This window comes from Lactuca virosa, chromosome 5, assembly GCF_052849685.1.
Source record: "Lactuca virosa cultivar CGN04683 chromosome 5, Lactuca_virosa_CGN04683_v6, whole genome shotgun sequence".
Classification (NCBI taxonomy): domain Eukaryota; kingdom Viridiplantae; phylum Streptophyta; class Magnoliopsida; order Asterales; family Asteraceae; genus Lactuca; species Lactuca virosa.
This window is the reverse complement of record NC_136430.1, coordinates 449,114,563-449,130,151: the sequence shown is the minus strand read 5'-3', so window position 1 is coordinate 449,130,151 and position 15,589 is coordinate 449,114,563. Positions and strand designations below refer to the sequence as shown.

Genomic DNA, 15,589 nt, shown 5'->3' with positions numbered 1-15,589 from the left:
TACATCTAAATTTTGTCCACTAGTTTGAATTGGTATAAATTAATGATAAGGTAATTTTTTATGCTTCATGCATGCATACGTCGTCCCAAGCTTCTTCCTATTTTCTTCTCATTGATTGTAATACCCAATTACATCTGTTTGTTTTGTTTTCTGGGTTCCCCAATCACCCTGGTTATTATATCTGAATCTATTATATTGGTATTGTATTGTATTGTATATATCTGAGTTGGTTTTTGACATTTTATGGGGTCAGCTGACCCCATCCTGATAAAATTGAAGATCATCATAATTCCTCCAACGATGGGTAGTATGAAGGTGAAAGGGCTTCTTAAAGGCCTCAGATATATCTCTCAAGTTTTTGGTCAGTAGTCTCTTTCTCTCCTGCCTTTTAATTATAAATTATAAATTATAAATTATAAATTACAATAGGAATAGGATAATAACCGAATTTGAGAATTTTGCAGAGGAAGACAAAAAACAGGAAATACAAATTGGTGGTCCCACAGATGTAAAGCATTTGGCTCATGTAGGATGTGATGGACCAGCACAAGAATCCCCCAGCTGGGTATGTATGTAAATTGTAAATTGATAATAAGTTTGGTCTAAATTTTGAACATGAACAATCAATCGTTGTGTAAAATCCCCGTTTTATTGTTGTTGTGGGTGCAGATGAAAGGATATGGTACACCTGATCAATTCGCATCATCCGACCTAAGTGATGGCCCTGAATGGGTTTCTGAAGGTTATTTATTACCCTAATTCCTAATTCCCAATTCAATTCCTCAAATGTTATAAAATTAGCAGGAGCTATTAATAATATGATGATTGTTTTTTTACTTTACAGATTCAGGGCAAAAGGTGTCTCGAAGAGACAAGATAAAAGCAAGACATCGCCGGCATCGATCAGTGGAAAATATGAACTCGGAGAGCAAAGAGGCAACCAAAGCAAGGCAGCCCAGAAGACACCACACACGCGGTGCGGAAGGCCGACACGCCGGGGATGAGGCATTGCCCGAAGTCCCAAAAAGGACTCGGAAAAAGAAACCAAAGGATGGGTCAGGTGACGAGGCATCAAAAGTATCAAAGTCTAAAGCACCAGACGACATTACCGATCAAGAATAACAACAAAACAATATATATCCAGCTATGATGTATTTTGATGTTGGTTACTGGTATCTTAGATTTGTACAAAATTAATTAATTTCTGTATATTTTCTAATTTGGTCGTTTAATTTTCAAAATCACTACTAAACAACTATATAATTAATATTGTGACAAACTATAATTACATTCTTGCCATTGCAATTTGCAAGTCAGATATAACAAAATGTGTTTGGTTTGGTTTGGTTTGGTTTGGTTTCTTTGTTAGCTACATCAAAATCGTCTCTGCCATAACAAGTTAACAACCACCCAAACCAAAATCAATACCCAACAACATGTACTATTATCACCAACTCTACTTGAAGAGCTAATGCCATACCCATAGACAAGGGCAGATATGGGATTTTCAACCTCGTTACATATCTTCACCTTGTAAAATAAGTTAATTACACCTTCATCCACACACAACTCTGAGTTCCCTTCTAACCTTAACTTCCCTCCGACTTTACCCATAAACCCTAGAGAAAAGGGTATCTTCCCACTCAAATTGTTGTTGTTCAAATTCAACTCGCTCAATAACTCTAAATTCTCAAATTCCTTTGGGACTTCCCCTGTTAGCATGTTGTTATCAAGACCCAAATAACTCAAATTTCCAAGAAATACCCCCATTGAAACTGGAATTCCCCCGACTAACCCTACTCTTGATAACCCAATTCCGTTAACACCCCGCAAGTTCTTCCATATGTCGGGAATCACCCCTCCTAATTCATTCCCACTCAAGTACACCCCCTTTAGTTTACTCATTTCGGACAGAAACAAAGGCACCCCACCACCCACCAATCCGTTATCACTCAAATCCAAAAACTCCAAACCCCTTAAACCCTTCATCGTCTCCGGGATCTCGCCGGAAAAATAATTGGAACTCAAATCGAGCTTCAACAGATTCTCTAATCCTCCTATTGTTCCCGGAACATTTCCGCTAAACCCATTCTGGCTGAGGTCAAGAACTTTAAGTTTCTTCAAGTTTGATACATTTTCCGGAATTTCTCCGGTGAAACTGTTTCGTGAAAGTGTAGCTTCTTCTAGATTTGTTAACTCGCCAAACCCAACCGGGATTTTGCCGGAAACTTTCGTTCCGGTGATGATCAACCGGCGTAAGCTAGTCATGTTACCGATGTAGTCACTCAATGAACCAAAAAGGGTTGGGTTGTTGATGAATACAAGCTCTTCAAGACCAGAACCAACCCGTGACAGATCAGGTAAAGAAACGGGTTGTTGGGTGAAGCATTTGTAGAAGAAGAGTTTACGTAAGTGGGAAAAAGAAGAGAAGAGTAACGGGTCAAGTAGTGTGGAGCTTGGTGAGCAGGTCGGGTTGGAGTTGAAATCGGAAACGTACCCGAAACTAAGCTCGACGATGTTTAGGGTTCCGGTGACGCTGGCGTAGTCGCAAACGACCCCGTGTGGGGCGGAGGAGCAGAGGTCGTCAGGGAAGAGAGACCGCCATGGGACGTCAGAGTTGAGCGATTCAAGCACTCGGTACACTGATTCTTGCTCAACTGAGTTCAGCATGGGTTGTGAGTTACCGATTGTAAAACATGCTACTACAAACATCAAGAAACTGAAAGCATATCTTGAAAAAGAAAACGCCATTGAAAGCTGTGAAATCCCTATGAGCACTGAAATGCATATGTTGTGTTTCTTTGTGTGAATTTATATGGTGAATTTATATGGGTATAATATTTTCATAACCCATCTATTTTCCAAATAGAACCTATGTTGTAGACTATTTTGATTGGAGGCCACATTTTTTTTTATTCTAAAATTCTTTGAAGACTAATTATCATTAGGTAATTATAACATGCGGTGATTAATGTTAGACTGTTTTTCATTGGTTAATGCATGTACTTTTTTTGCCGTTTTTTTTTCTTGATTTTTTTTTTGAAACGGAAATGATATTAATAAAAAGAGGACCGGAATCAAGCAAGGAACTAGACAAGACCGAAAAAACACAAGATTACAAAGTGTACATTTACACATAACCACACCTAAAAGGGCAGCACACGCACTTCGACCAACAACAGGTGTTGTGTTTTCTCATGTACTTATGCCAAAAATATACTAGTGATATTACATCGTCAACTACCTTGGTGGAAGATTATGGGATCATGTTGTGCTCTTTATCATTCATCGCCTTTCAGATTCGCCAAAAGAGACCGTAGAAATAGCTATTAACAGTTTTCGTTTCTTAGGACAATTCCCCCAACATGCAACAAAGTTAATCAGTTCCACAATACTTGTGAATTGTCTTATAGGAATATCATACCATTTTAAGATCCAATCTAGCGTGGCTGACAACAAAAGGACAACCGATTAGAACGTGATCTATTGTTTCCACCCAATTATCGCATATATGACAACTGCTGGAAGGAATTTGGATCCTTCTTCTTAACAACACATCAGCCACCGAGATCATGCCATCCACCGCCCTCCAAACAAAACATGAGACTTTCAATGTAACTAATTTATCCCAATTGAACCTCTCGCCTCATGTTGCTGTTAGTTTCGAATCCACCACTTTTCTAAACGCTTTTACCGTGAAGATGTCATCGTTACTGAGGATACATCTGAACACGTCCTGACCTCCAAGAAATTATAACTACAGTTAATGGAATCAAGCATGGATAACTCGTGTACAACTTCAGTGGAGGTGGGATCCGATTTCCAAACCCAACAGAAGCATTCCCCGGGTTTTCTTTCACAAAGAAAACATGATTTGCACGATTTGAGGGAATAAAGTGTCGGGAACCGGTCCTGCAGCGGGATGGAGTCTATCAATTTATCCTTCCATAACAGCGTGCAATTTCCAAAACTGGTGTGAATTTGGAATACGTCCTCAAATGATATTTCAAGACTAGATGTACACTAAAAAATATTGGATATGTTTTGCCACACTCCTGGTAATGTTTTCTTCGCCAAAAATTCCCCTGATTCTCACAAGATTATATAGTCCCATTATTAACTTGCACCATAAAGATTCCTTTCTTTTGTTCAAATACACCACACCTATTTCGTAATTAGGGCGATGTTTTGAGCCTTAAGGGAACCCACCTTTAGACCACCATCTTTTTTTGAAGCAAGCACTTTGTCCCACGAGATCCAATGGGTTTTTTTTCTTATCTCCTGTTGTGCCTCATCATAGAAACCCTCTTTCTAGTTTTCTCAAGCTCATCCAAAATACAAGACGGAGCCAAGAATAATGAGAAATAATATGTAGGAAGGCTTCCATGGACCGATTTCAATAAGGTCACTCTACCCCAAATGAAAGAGATCTTGCTTTCCAAATCGATAACTTTGAGTGAAATTTATCTATGATAGGCTTCCAATGTTTCTTACAATTCATATTTGTAACACCCGATATGTAAGGTAAACTCTTAGCATCTTATTTTCTTTATTTTGGCTTAAGGACCCTAGTACGATGGGCATATATAAGGTACGTCGGGCGTACTTCGATGGATGCATGAGATGGGGTAGCCCCCTAGTACGCTGGGCGTACCCATTTATACGTTGGGCGTACGTCAGTCAATGGCAAACCCTAATTTTTAGGGTTTATGTAACATCCATAAAAATTCAAGCCAATTTAAACTTTTTCAACCATTCAAAATCATTAATTATTACAAAGTATTTTCAAAATAGTTTAGACATCAGAGTATCCCAGAAATCCAAATCATAAAATGTGAGGAAGTGTACGGTCACGCCTTCGCCTTCCCGCGATCATCTGAAGTATCTGAAACAAAATCAACAACTGTAAGCCCGAAGCTTAGTGAGTTCCCCCAAAATACCAACGCCATACAAACCATAACAATATCACACAAACAACATGCATACTGAGCCATCAGCCTAAATGGACCGCCTCGCAGGGCCTATAGAATAACTGGACCGCTTCCGAGCCTTCGGCACGTCTGGACCGCCTCGTAGGGCCTACAGCCTATCCAGACCGCTCGCCGGGCCTTCGGCCTGACTAGGAATGGCAACGAGGCGGGTTCGGGGCGGGGCATGGTTTCCCAAACCCGCCCCGATAATTTTCGGGTATCTTATCGGGGCGCCCCATTGGGTTTCGGGTTTTCCCGTCGGGTTTCGGGTATCTTATCGGGTTTATAACAATTCATAACAAAATCTTTATTCCGTTTTAGGGTACCCCGATGTCTTATAAAAAATACATGTTCTAGCCTCCCTTTTAAATTAAAAATATGATGCATCACTTTAATAAAATAAACCGGACGTTATATTAAAAATTATTTTATTTAAGTTTAGTATAATACGTCAAAACATAAATAATTGTTAATAACTAAAAATATTATTTGATTTAAGTTTAGTGTAATACGTCAAAACATAAAAAATGATCATTCACACCAAATTTTTAAAAACTAAAAAGATTGTCCACAGTAAGTAATTTATCTTTAAATGCGTGCAATTAACATCAAAAGGATTCGTAGATATATATATATATATATATATATATATATATATATATATATATATATATATATATATAGAAAGAGAGAGAGAGAGAGCTAGGTTCAGGTATTCAAAGTAATTATTGTGTTATTGTATGCATAAATGCGGGCCAATCAAAATTAAATAATTAAATAAATCAATGAGGGTAATTTAGTAATTTGGTAAATCAATTCTATAAATAGTCCCTTTATTTTAGGGATCGGTTTCTTATTAACCCTATTAAAATCCACCTCCAGATTTATCAATCCTTTGTATCATTCAAATTGATCGGTGGGTTTGCTGAAACTGGAATTCATGTTTCCTCTTCGCTTCCGATTAGCCAGTTTCTATTCCCCCTCTGCAACTTCTTTAGCGATCTGATGGCATCTGGTAGTGTTTCAAATAGATTAGCAGAAACATCAAGTGCCTCGAGATTCGTGAGTCCTGCAATTAAATCTGGGATGGCCTGTTTCAATACAAAAAAAGTTAATTAGGGCAAAATCGAGAGAGCAGAAAGAGATATCTGTGATTTGATTCCTTTAGATCGATCTGAAGATGATTGAAAGAAGATGACAGAGGAAAGTTTCGATTGCAGCCTGGGGAGGGCACTTCTAGAGGTAGTAACGTGGATGTTAATTTGATTTTAAGCTTGGGAGGAGACCCTTCGTCTTCATCAGCTGCGACAGTATTCCTCCCCTCGTTAAGCCATTCCAGTTCTCCAACCACGTAGCCACCGTTGATCGCAACTATTTCTCCGGCCAAGTTCACCTCCTTCGTATTCAATCACTCTCTCGATCACATTGTATCTCCATTTTCTTCTGTTTCCTTTTCATCTACATTTCTGATATCAAAGATGCTAACAGGTAATCATCTCATTATGCTATAGTTTGGTTTAGTTGATGTTTTTTTTGTCTAGGTTAATGAGTCATTACTCTTGATTTCTTTGTTGGAGTTGATTAGGTCATGGAGGTTACCCGTTTCAGTCGATTTGAAAGAATCGATCACGAACTCTCATAATATTTGGGATGATTTGGTGTAAAACATAACAGAAAGGAAGCGAAAATCGTAAGGCTTGATTTAAGGTATGATTTATTTACTAAACACATATTAAAAATCATAGATTAAGCTTTTTACTGCACTGTGTTGTTGTTTGGTTGACTCCTTGTACCCAAAATTGACCAGAATGATCATTTATTCACTAAAACCATTGTCCGTTGATGATAATTTCTGGATTTATATCGAACCAGCAGTTGAGTTTTGGGTTGATGTTTTAGAATTTGTAACAAGGAATTAGTTCAAATCTGAGTTTCTATGTAGTAGTAGTTCTTTATTTATTACATATACATTGGTGTTGATAGAATTTCTTAATACTATATGGTTTATTTGTGTGTATATGATCTTTGTTGTTGATTTGAAGAAGTAATTTTTAAGTAGCCTTCATGTTCTATTATCATACATATGCTATAATTATCTTACTTCCTACAGAAAAATGCAAATTGTAAGCATGGGTGGATCCAACCTTTTATCATGCATGGTGTGGACAGTGGACTTTCAACTTTTATTATCAGTGTTGTGATGATTTTTTATGTTCAAATTTTTGAAGAACACAAAAATAATTTATGAGTTCGTTATTTGTGTTACTTGATACATGACTTAATCGATACATCACTGTTAGATGATGGTGAGGGATGAGGCGTAGATATACTGTTAGGTCGATCATTTAACCCTAGGATTATTGCTTGAAATTGCCATGGAAAGAAGATTAAGCAATATCAATGAGTGGTTGTATTTCTCATTTGCAGGTACACATGAAATCAAGACCAATAATGTTTTTGTTTTCTTAGCTGGGAACGAAACGAGAGATATCAAAGCAAAACAGGGTACATATGAAACTTACAACATTCTACTGGAATGGAATCTTGAATTCCGATTCTGTCAGAATAGAATCTTGAAGATGAACATTATATGGGATGAAGATGAACAATGACCACCAATCTTCCAATAAGAATGGATTATTCCAGCAGAATAATATACAATATAATGAAAAAAAATATATGTAATAGTATAATCTGGTAGAATGATTTATATATTGTATTTATATGTTATTAATAAGTGTAACATTCTCGTAGAATAGTATATAAATTTTTTTCTTTTCTAAGAATGTAATGAATTTTTTTTTAACTTGTATCCAAAAGTTTGTTATTCTTCAAGAAGTTCATTAAATAAAAATATATATTATGTCAGAATGTGTATTCTTGTATGGTTCAATCATATTTGTTATTTTTCAATATATTGATAAACATATTCCGTCAGAATGTTACGAATTAGGAGAATTATCATCCATACAATCAGATTTTTAAAATTAATAGAATCTATTTTCCCTTAAAATATGCAATTTTCCTTAAAATATGCAAATTTCCTTTATTAAATCTATATTAATTGACTAAAATACCCTTCTAGTTAGAATAGATGATATTTTTGAATTATATTTAATTCAATAATATGTAATAATCACTTACTTAAAATAAGTAAAATTGATTGGCCCACATTTATGCATACAATAACACAATAATTACTTTGAATAGAATAACCTAAGCCTATATATATATATATATATATATATATATATATATATATATATATATATATATATATATATATATATATATATATATATATATATATAATCGGGTCGGGGCGGGTCGGGACGAGGAGAACCCACTCCCTGCCCCGAACCCTATAAAAAACCCGATAACGACCCGTTACCCGACCCGAAATGATTGGGTTTCGGGTTTCCTCGTCGGGTTCGGGCTTTTTTTCCATCCCTAGGCCTGACTGGACCGCCTCGCAGGGCCTTCAGTCTATCCGGGACGCCCTAGGTCTGTTGGCCTTCAGCACAAAGCAGGATCGCCTCAACCCAACCACACACACATATGTCGACATACTCATAACACATAACAATCTACAGACAAGCACAGATCATACATATCACTAAGCATAGCATCATCCTATCTACCAGGATACCGATCTAACATATCATAATAGCATAACTACATCCTATCTACCAGGATACCAATCTAACATATCATAACTGCATACACGCATACTATAACCAGGATAACAATCCAGAAATGGCTGACCTTGGTGCCTTAGACCCTGTTGATATAGTGATAAGAACTCACCTCACAAGTAGTGTTGAACTGGACTGAAAGTTTCCGACCGCTGTCTCACTGAAAATCCCGAACTATCCAAAATAACGAATACTAAGTCAACAACTGGGATATCAATCTTGACCAAGGGTCCCACATAGGGTAATTGTCCATTATTGCCTTTTCTCTAATTGGGCCAAGGCCCAATACCAAATCCATGATCCAAAAGTCCACATATCCAAGGCCCATCATTGGCCCAATTTTCCCAAATGGGCCCAACTCCCTAATTGGGTCTCGTTTTAAGATCCATCACCAAAACGGGCCCAAAAGACATCTATCAGAAAGTCCAACAAGGCCCATGTCAAACTGGCCCAAAAGTGGCCCAACCCCGAAGCCCAAATCGTCAAAAGCCCAACAGAGGGCGTACGTGGGGGGTACTCCTCTGGTACGCTGGGCGTACAGAAATTAAGCGGGGCGTACGCGATTTTTACCAAAACTCTAATAAGTGCTTAATGGCTTAAGTACTTAAGCCCAAACTCCAGATCCAACGACCAAATGTGCCTTAAAACCATAAAGTCTCGAACTTTAAGACTTTGGACGTCCAGAAAGCTCTTAATACATGGTCTTAACCCATTAAGACCTTTCTACTACATGCATGGGACACTTTTAGCCATTGGGACATCATTTTTATCACTTAGGACCCTTTCTAGGGTCTGAAAGGGCAGCTTATTACGTTCAAAACATAACATGCACCAACTTGGGACTTTTAGGACAAGAAATGGTTTTATAAAGCTAATATGGAAAGATCTACATCATTCAAGAATAAAGGTTGGAGCTTTTTACCTCCTGGAGCTTGTAGAGCACAAAGTAACCTCAGATCTACAAGCTTGTCTTTCTTCTCCAACTTCTTGATGCAATACCTTCTTCTCCAACTACTCAAAACACACACTTTTAGCTCACACACTCAAGAATGGGGTTAGGGTTTGTGGAACACGGCTCAAATCTATGGAGGCTGAGATGATGAAGGGTTTTGAGCTCATAAGGACGTTTATATAGCACCCAAACCCTATAAATAAAGGTTTCCATATGTCGTGAGTACGCCCAGCGTACACAAGAGTACGCCCAGCGTGCCTTATGTACGTTTAGCGTACTCTTCTTGGTCTCAAAGTTTCAACTTTAGCCCTTAGGCTTCTCATGGCTTGACTCTTCTAACCCCAGGGACTACAAATGACAAAATAATAATAAAAGAGAGGATTCAGAAATACCTGAAAATTTCGGGATGTTACAGTTTACACTGTATTTAAACACCTTATAACCCCAAAGCTTTCTCCTTATCAGCCTCCATTGCCTCTTTTAAACTATATCTCGAAACCCTAACCCATTTCTCAAGAGATTGACCCTTATGTGTGTTTTGGTGTATGGTGGTGCACTTTGAAGAAGAAGGAGTTTGGTGTTCAAGCATTGGATTGAGTGGAGCTTCTAGATCCAGAGTCTTCATCAATTTTTCTAGCATCTGAAGGTATAAAGATTCTATCTTGATAACTCTAGGTGTTAGATCTAGTTTAGGGCTTTGTTTGAGCATTTTATAGTCCATTGAGTCATCCTTGTGAGTATGAGTTACTTCAGGAGCTTAGAATGTTAGATCATATCATTTATGTTGTTGTTAGTGCATAAAAATGTCATATTGATGGGTTTTGATGAACCATGCAAGAGTTGGTGTTAATATTATGAACTTAGATGGATAAAAACGGGTATTGGGTCCCATTAAGTCATGCAAAAGAGTAAAGCTGTGTAACGTCCCAATTTTCAAGACCAAAAATTTCATTTTTAATTAAGTAACCTATAAAATAGTTTACCAAAAACATTGTCAATGTCATATCAGTTTATAAAACTGTAACAACATGTCTCAAAACCATATAATCAATAGTAATAAAAATCAGAGTACAATACCAGAAAACTTAATGCGAAAATCATGTGTGCGTATGATGCGCTGCTACACCGTCGGCTCCTTCCCCTTGGATGAAGAGGTACCTGAAACCAAAACTGAAACTGTAAGAACAAAGCTTAGTGAGTTCCCTCACCATACCACATACTAACATCATATATATTGTCGGGCAGTTCTGGGGTGCCCGACCTACCCATGTCAAGCCATTCTGGGGTGCTGACCTACCCATGTCAAGCCATTATGGGGTGCTAACCTACCCATGTCAGGCCATTCTGGGGTGCCGACCTACCCTCCAGTCTGTCTCAACCGGACACAGGGACTATTTCACCCCTACCACTAGCATATAATATCGTATCATAATTGATGCGACCTGGCTCCGAACCACCTGATCTATGGATGAACGGCGTCCGGCTGGAACCTGAGAGGTCACAGAGAAAAGGAAGGCGTCAGCCGTCGTCCGAGAGGAGGTCCCAGAAGAACGCTCCGACGGTCAAGTTAGTCGGTGAAATTAGAATGGGCGTATCGAGAATGGAAGTTGGAGTGGAAAGAGCTTACCTTCTCAAGGCCAGGTGATATGCCTTTTATACTGAAGATCTTCCTCGGACCTTACGAGGGACAGGGATTGCGATCCCGAAAGGATCCGAGGCTCTTATTGGAGAAACATGCTCCACGTTCGTGTCAGGTCCAACGATTGGTCCAGGCGATTATGCTCTGGTCTGGCGTCTTGTCGCCTGGAGCCGTTATCCTTGGACTGTAGTCATAGGACAATGCTTGGCGAGGGCGAGCTTCCTACGCGATCGCCACGTAGAAATCCGGGATCGTTTGGGATGTCCGGGTCGCCCGATCGATTCCCTGCTGGTAGCGCCTTGCTAGGGTTCGCCTGTCTCTGGCCCGCTCTGAGGGGCGCGTCATCAAGTCCCCCAGTCCAGTAGTCATAGCGTATGCTAGCTAGCTATGACGTTCTGGACTTAACTGTTGGTGCACACGTCATGCTTTTACTCGGTCAACGCTTCGTTTCCAGTGACGTGACATTACTATGTGCGCGGCGGTTACGTCAGCCGTGTCAGGGATTTTGTAAATCCTGCTTTCTTTTCCTTTTATTGCTCTCGAACAGTTTTCTTTTTCAGTTCCTTCCCTGCCTCGTTATTCCCTCTTTTCTTCTCTTCTTCTTGTTCATTGTCATGGCGTCTGCTCAGAGCTTAATCCCTAATTCCTCCGAATTCGACACCCTTCAGGAGGCTTACGGCCTCACTCCGCCTGATGGGGTGGAGTTTCCAGTGTCTGGTTCTTTGATCACTCGGTCTCCGCCTGGGAAGGTGGGTGTTTACCTGAAAACCTTCGAAGCCGGTCTTCACCCTCCGTTAACTGACTTTCAAGAAGAAATACTCTGGCGTAACAGGTGTAGTGTTCAGATGCTAACCCCCGGTGCAGTTCATAAGATAGTGGCCTTCGAGATGATTTGTCAAGACTACTTCGTCTTCAAGTTCTTCTTTCGGTTTGCCGCCGCCAACGACAAGTATACCTTCTCTGCCCTCCGGGGAGGCCATAATCTCGTCGTTGACAGTAAGCCTCCCAAGAACTGGCAGGATAAGTGGTTGTGGGTCAACCAGGAGCTGCTCGGCCGTGAGTACCCTCGGGCGACTACGCTTTCCGACACCATCCCTAAACTGTTTCCCCACAACCAGGTGACTGCAGATCTCTTGCGCACTCTCCAGGTGGACGTTGATGTGATGTCGGAGGTTATACTTGCCGGTGTCGGGATGAGCCCTAGTTAGCGCTCTCGGGGGGGAGATGTCTGTGTTCTTCATTGTTTCTAACGGTGAGTCGCTCTTGCTTTTCCCTTTGCTTTCTCTCTTCTCCCCCCTTCCCCCCCCCCTTATATATATATATATATATATATATATATATATATATATATATATATATATATATATATATATATATATATATATATATATATATATATAAAGAGAGCTCGTTCACTTTCGCTTTTTCACGGTTGTCTTCTACGTTTTTTGGGCAGGCGTTGAATGCTCTGTCTCTATGGATTCTGTACTGCGAGGTCGTTACCAGGGCAAGCTGGAGCATCGCGTAGTGCCTTTGTACGAGACTTTGCCTCCTCCCCGTCGCTTAACTGTTGTTGCTGCTCGGGTGCCCCCACAACCCGTGGGGAGTTCTACCGCGTCGGGAAGTCAGCCGGGTTCTTATACCGTCATGACCCCGCCGACTGCCTCCCGTACTCCTACTGGGCCGGCGACCGACGGTGCAGTGGAAAACAAGACTAGGATTATGGCTGGCGATCATCGGGTTGCGGAAAAAAGGAAAGATGTGCAGGCGATGACTGGTCCGGCTCCTGAGGGTAGCTCGGGACCCATCGGACGACGTGTGATGCAGCGCCGCGGTCTTATGTGCCTATTGTCGTCTGCACCGTCCAGCCCATGGGATGTGTTGGTGATACCCGATGATGACGTTCAACAGTCTGAGGGTATTGAAGGGGCGTCTCATCAGCCCATTGTACCGGTTTCTTTAGGCGTTGGTGTCAGCCCTCAGTCTTCGAGGGGTAGCCCTGAGCGGTTGTTTCAAGGGCCCTCTGTGGTGGAGGCGTTGCGCAGCGCGTCTGTGTTTGTTCCAGGGTGAGGCTTACGTTCTGATTCTCGTTTGTCCGTTCGTTCCGTTGCCTTGGATTTTACTCGTCATGCTCTTCCTCCTGCCACCGTGGACGATATGGATTCGATGAGCAATGTTGTCTTGGCTCATAATCTTGCATATGCCGCTGCACAAGCCATGATATATATGGCTGCTGGATCCCATCGTGTGCAACGGTTTGATGAGTTGGAGCATGTGCATTCTTCCCTTGTTGAGAGTGAAGCTGTTTTGAGGGCGAAGGTGACCGACTTAAGCACCTCCGTTGGTCAGTTAGAGGAGGAGAACAGGTCTTTGGTGTCGTGGAGATTGGTATTGGAGGATGTGCGTAGTGTCTTGGAGGGTCAAGTGGAGTCTCTGACCCAAGCAAATGATGGTTTGATGATTCAGAATGAAAGCCTGGAGCGGGACCTTGCCGATCGCGAGCGTGAACTGGAGGTGCTGAGGGCGGACCGTAGTTGGCTCCTTCAGGTTGGGTTTGTACGTGTGATGGACAAGCTTCTTGAGCATCCCGAGTTCACCGGTGGTATTAGCCGTATTCGTCATGCTGCCTTTGTTTCTGGGGAGGAATCAGGTTGGGCCAACTTGAAAACTCAGGTCGACGCTGGGACTTACGATCCTTAGGCAAGTGATTCGCGGTCCAGTCATACTTCAGCCTTGGATGACGCTTTGTTGGCTTTCGCGACTATGGACTTTGTTGGTTTGCTCTGGTTGGGTCACTTGGATGTGGATGGGGTAAGAGCATTATGTGCGTTTAATGAGGGTGAAGAGGGTGTGGAGATGTTGGGTGCGGGTGGTGCAGGGGCAGGTGGTGCAGGGGCGAGTGATGGGGCTGGTGGAGTTGGCGGTGGTGGTGAAATTGGTGATGGCGATGGTCCTGTTGCTGTCGATGGTGCCGGTGGTGTTGTATGAAGTTGTTCAGAGCTACCCTTCTGGGGTGTGAAAAAATCTTGTTGAAGCTTTTGTCTTGTTGTCTTTTAATCGTTTTACGGCCTTTGAGGCCTTTGTTTTGATGTTCTTAGCTTGTGGCCTCTAAGGCTTTTGTGTGTAAACAGACAATGGTTTTGTTGGATTTTGAGCATTCTAACACTCCTATGGTGTACATGCAACCCTATAAGCCTTGGATCTATGTTTTCTCTATTATACATGCAAATATTAACTATTTCAAGGTTTCATCCTAACTAGCATATTATGAAGCACCTATACTACAAAGTTCTAGTTAGATGACATACCTTTTGATGTAGCTTGATGTCTTCAAGCTTTAAGAGCTTAACCCCAATAGTGTGGAAGCCTCAAATGGAATCACAAATCACCAAAACACCTTGGAAGAACTTGAGAGAATATGTATGCACACTAAAATCGGCCCACTCTTATTTTCACACACTTGTGCCTATTTTGTGAGCCAAGGACCCCTTTATATATTATGGAGGATTAGGGTTACATCCATGTAAACCCTAATACCCATGACCTTTCATTTACATAGGATCCATGGGTTAAAAGCTCCATGGACCATCCATGAAAGCTTAGCCCAACCTAAATGAACTTGGCCCATTCCATATATATAAGAGTCCATATTTAATTAGTTCTTTTTGATCACTTAATTAATTCTAAATTAATTCTTGATCAATACTAATTAAATAATATGATTCCATATTAATATATTAGAACTTATAATATATTAATATAAATCATAAATATACTATTCTCAAAAGACTATCCATATAAATTGTGCCGGTGAAGTGCAACCCAAATGGACCATGCCGGGTCGGGTCAAGTACATACCAAATATAGTTATGGACTTAGACATTAATCCAACAGTCTCCCACTTGGATAAGTCTAAAACTATTATTGAGTATGACTTCAAAACCTAACTGGCAATCGTAGCTCTTAAAGCCGCTGTCGAACTCTGACCTTGTCAATGACTTGTCCATTAGATAAGGGATCATATATTCCTCCATTCTAGATATCATATGGACTAAGACATGGATTATAATCATTCTCTCTGTCCATTTGTTGTTTCCCGATTTTCAATTTATGATGACTGACTGATTGAACAAATCAAATCAGTCCTGGCTTGGCCAAGCACTCACATGTGTCATCGCTAAATCATCGAGGGGCCCACAGATATCGCTTTTATCCCGAAGGTAAAAGGAATGGATAAACTTCGACTCATATGGCTTGTTCTACTACTTGTTGAATCATACACAAAGGCACGTTTTATAACATCGAGTTACCAAATGTGTTTTCGTGCAATCAA

General features: G+C 40.5%; 2 protein-coding genes across 2 annotated transcripts; one reads left to right on the top strand and one right to left on the bottom strand.

The window, feature by feature from the left end:
• The first annotated feature begins 14 nt into the window (after positions 1–14).
• LOC145114417 (uncharacterized) lies at positions 15–1,291 on the top strand. Its single transcript, XM_079050420.1, has 4 exons — positions 15–361; positions 465–565; positions 670–742; positions 845–1,291. Exons 1-4 carry the CDS (start codon positions 244–246, stop codon positions 1,120–1,122), a joined length of 570 nt encoding a protein of 189 aa, XP_078906546.1. The 5' UTR covers positions 15–243; the 3' UTR covers positions 1,123–1,291.
• Positions 1,237–2,765, bottom strand: RIC7 (ROP-interactive CRIB motif-containing protein 7). The gene has a single exon (XM_079050417.1). The coding sequence runs from the start codon at positions 2,749–2,751 to the stop codon at positions 1,375–1,377; it is 1,377 nt and encodes a 458-aa protein (XP_078906543.1). The 5' UTR covers positions 2,752–2,765; the 3' UTR covers positions 1,237–1,374.
• Between the last annotated feature and the right edge of the window lie 12,824 nt (positions 2,766–15,589).

Coding starts and splice junctions, on each gene's coding strand:
- LOC145114417 (XM_079050420.1), top strand. CDS start 244: ATGGGGTCAGCTGACCCCATCCTGATAAAATTGAAGATCATCATAATT. Junction 362..464: donor ATATATCTCTCAAGTTTTTG/GTCAGTAGTCTC, acceptor AGAATTTTGCAG/AGGAAGACAAAAAACAGGAA. Junction 566..669: donor CACAAGAATCCCCCAGCTGG/GTATGTATGTAA, acceptor TTGTGGGTGCAG/ATGAAAGGATATGGTACACC.
- RIC7 (XM_079050417.1), bottom strand. CDS start 2,751: ATGGCGTTTTCTTTTTCAAGATATGCTTTCAGTTTCTTGATGTTTGTA.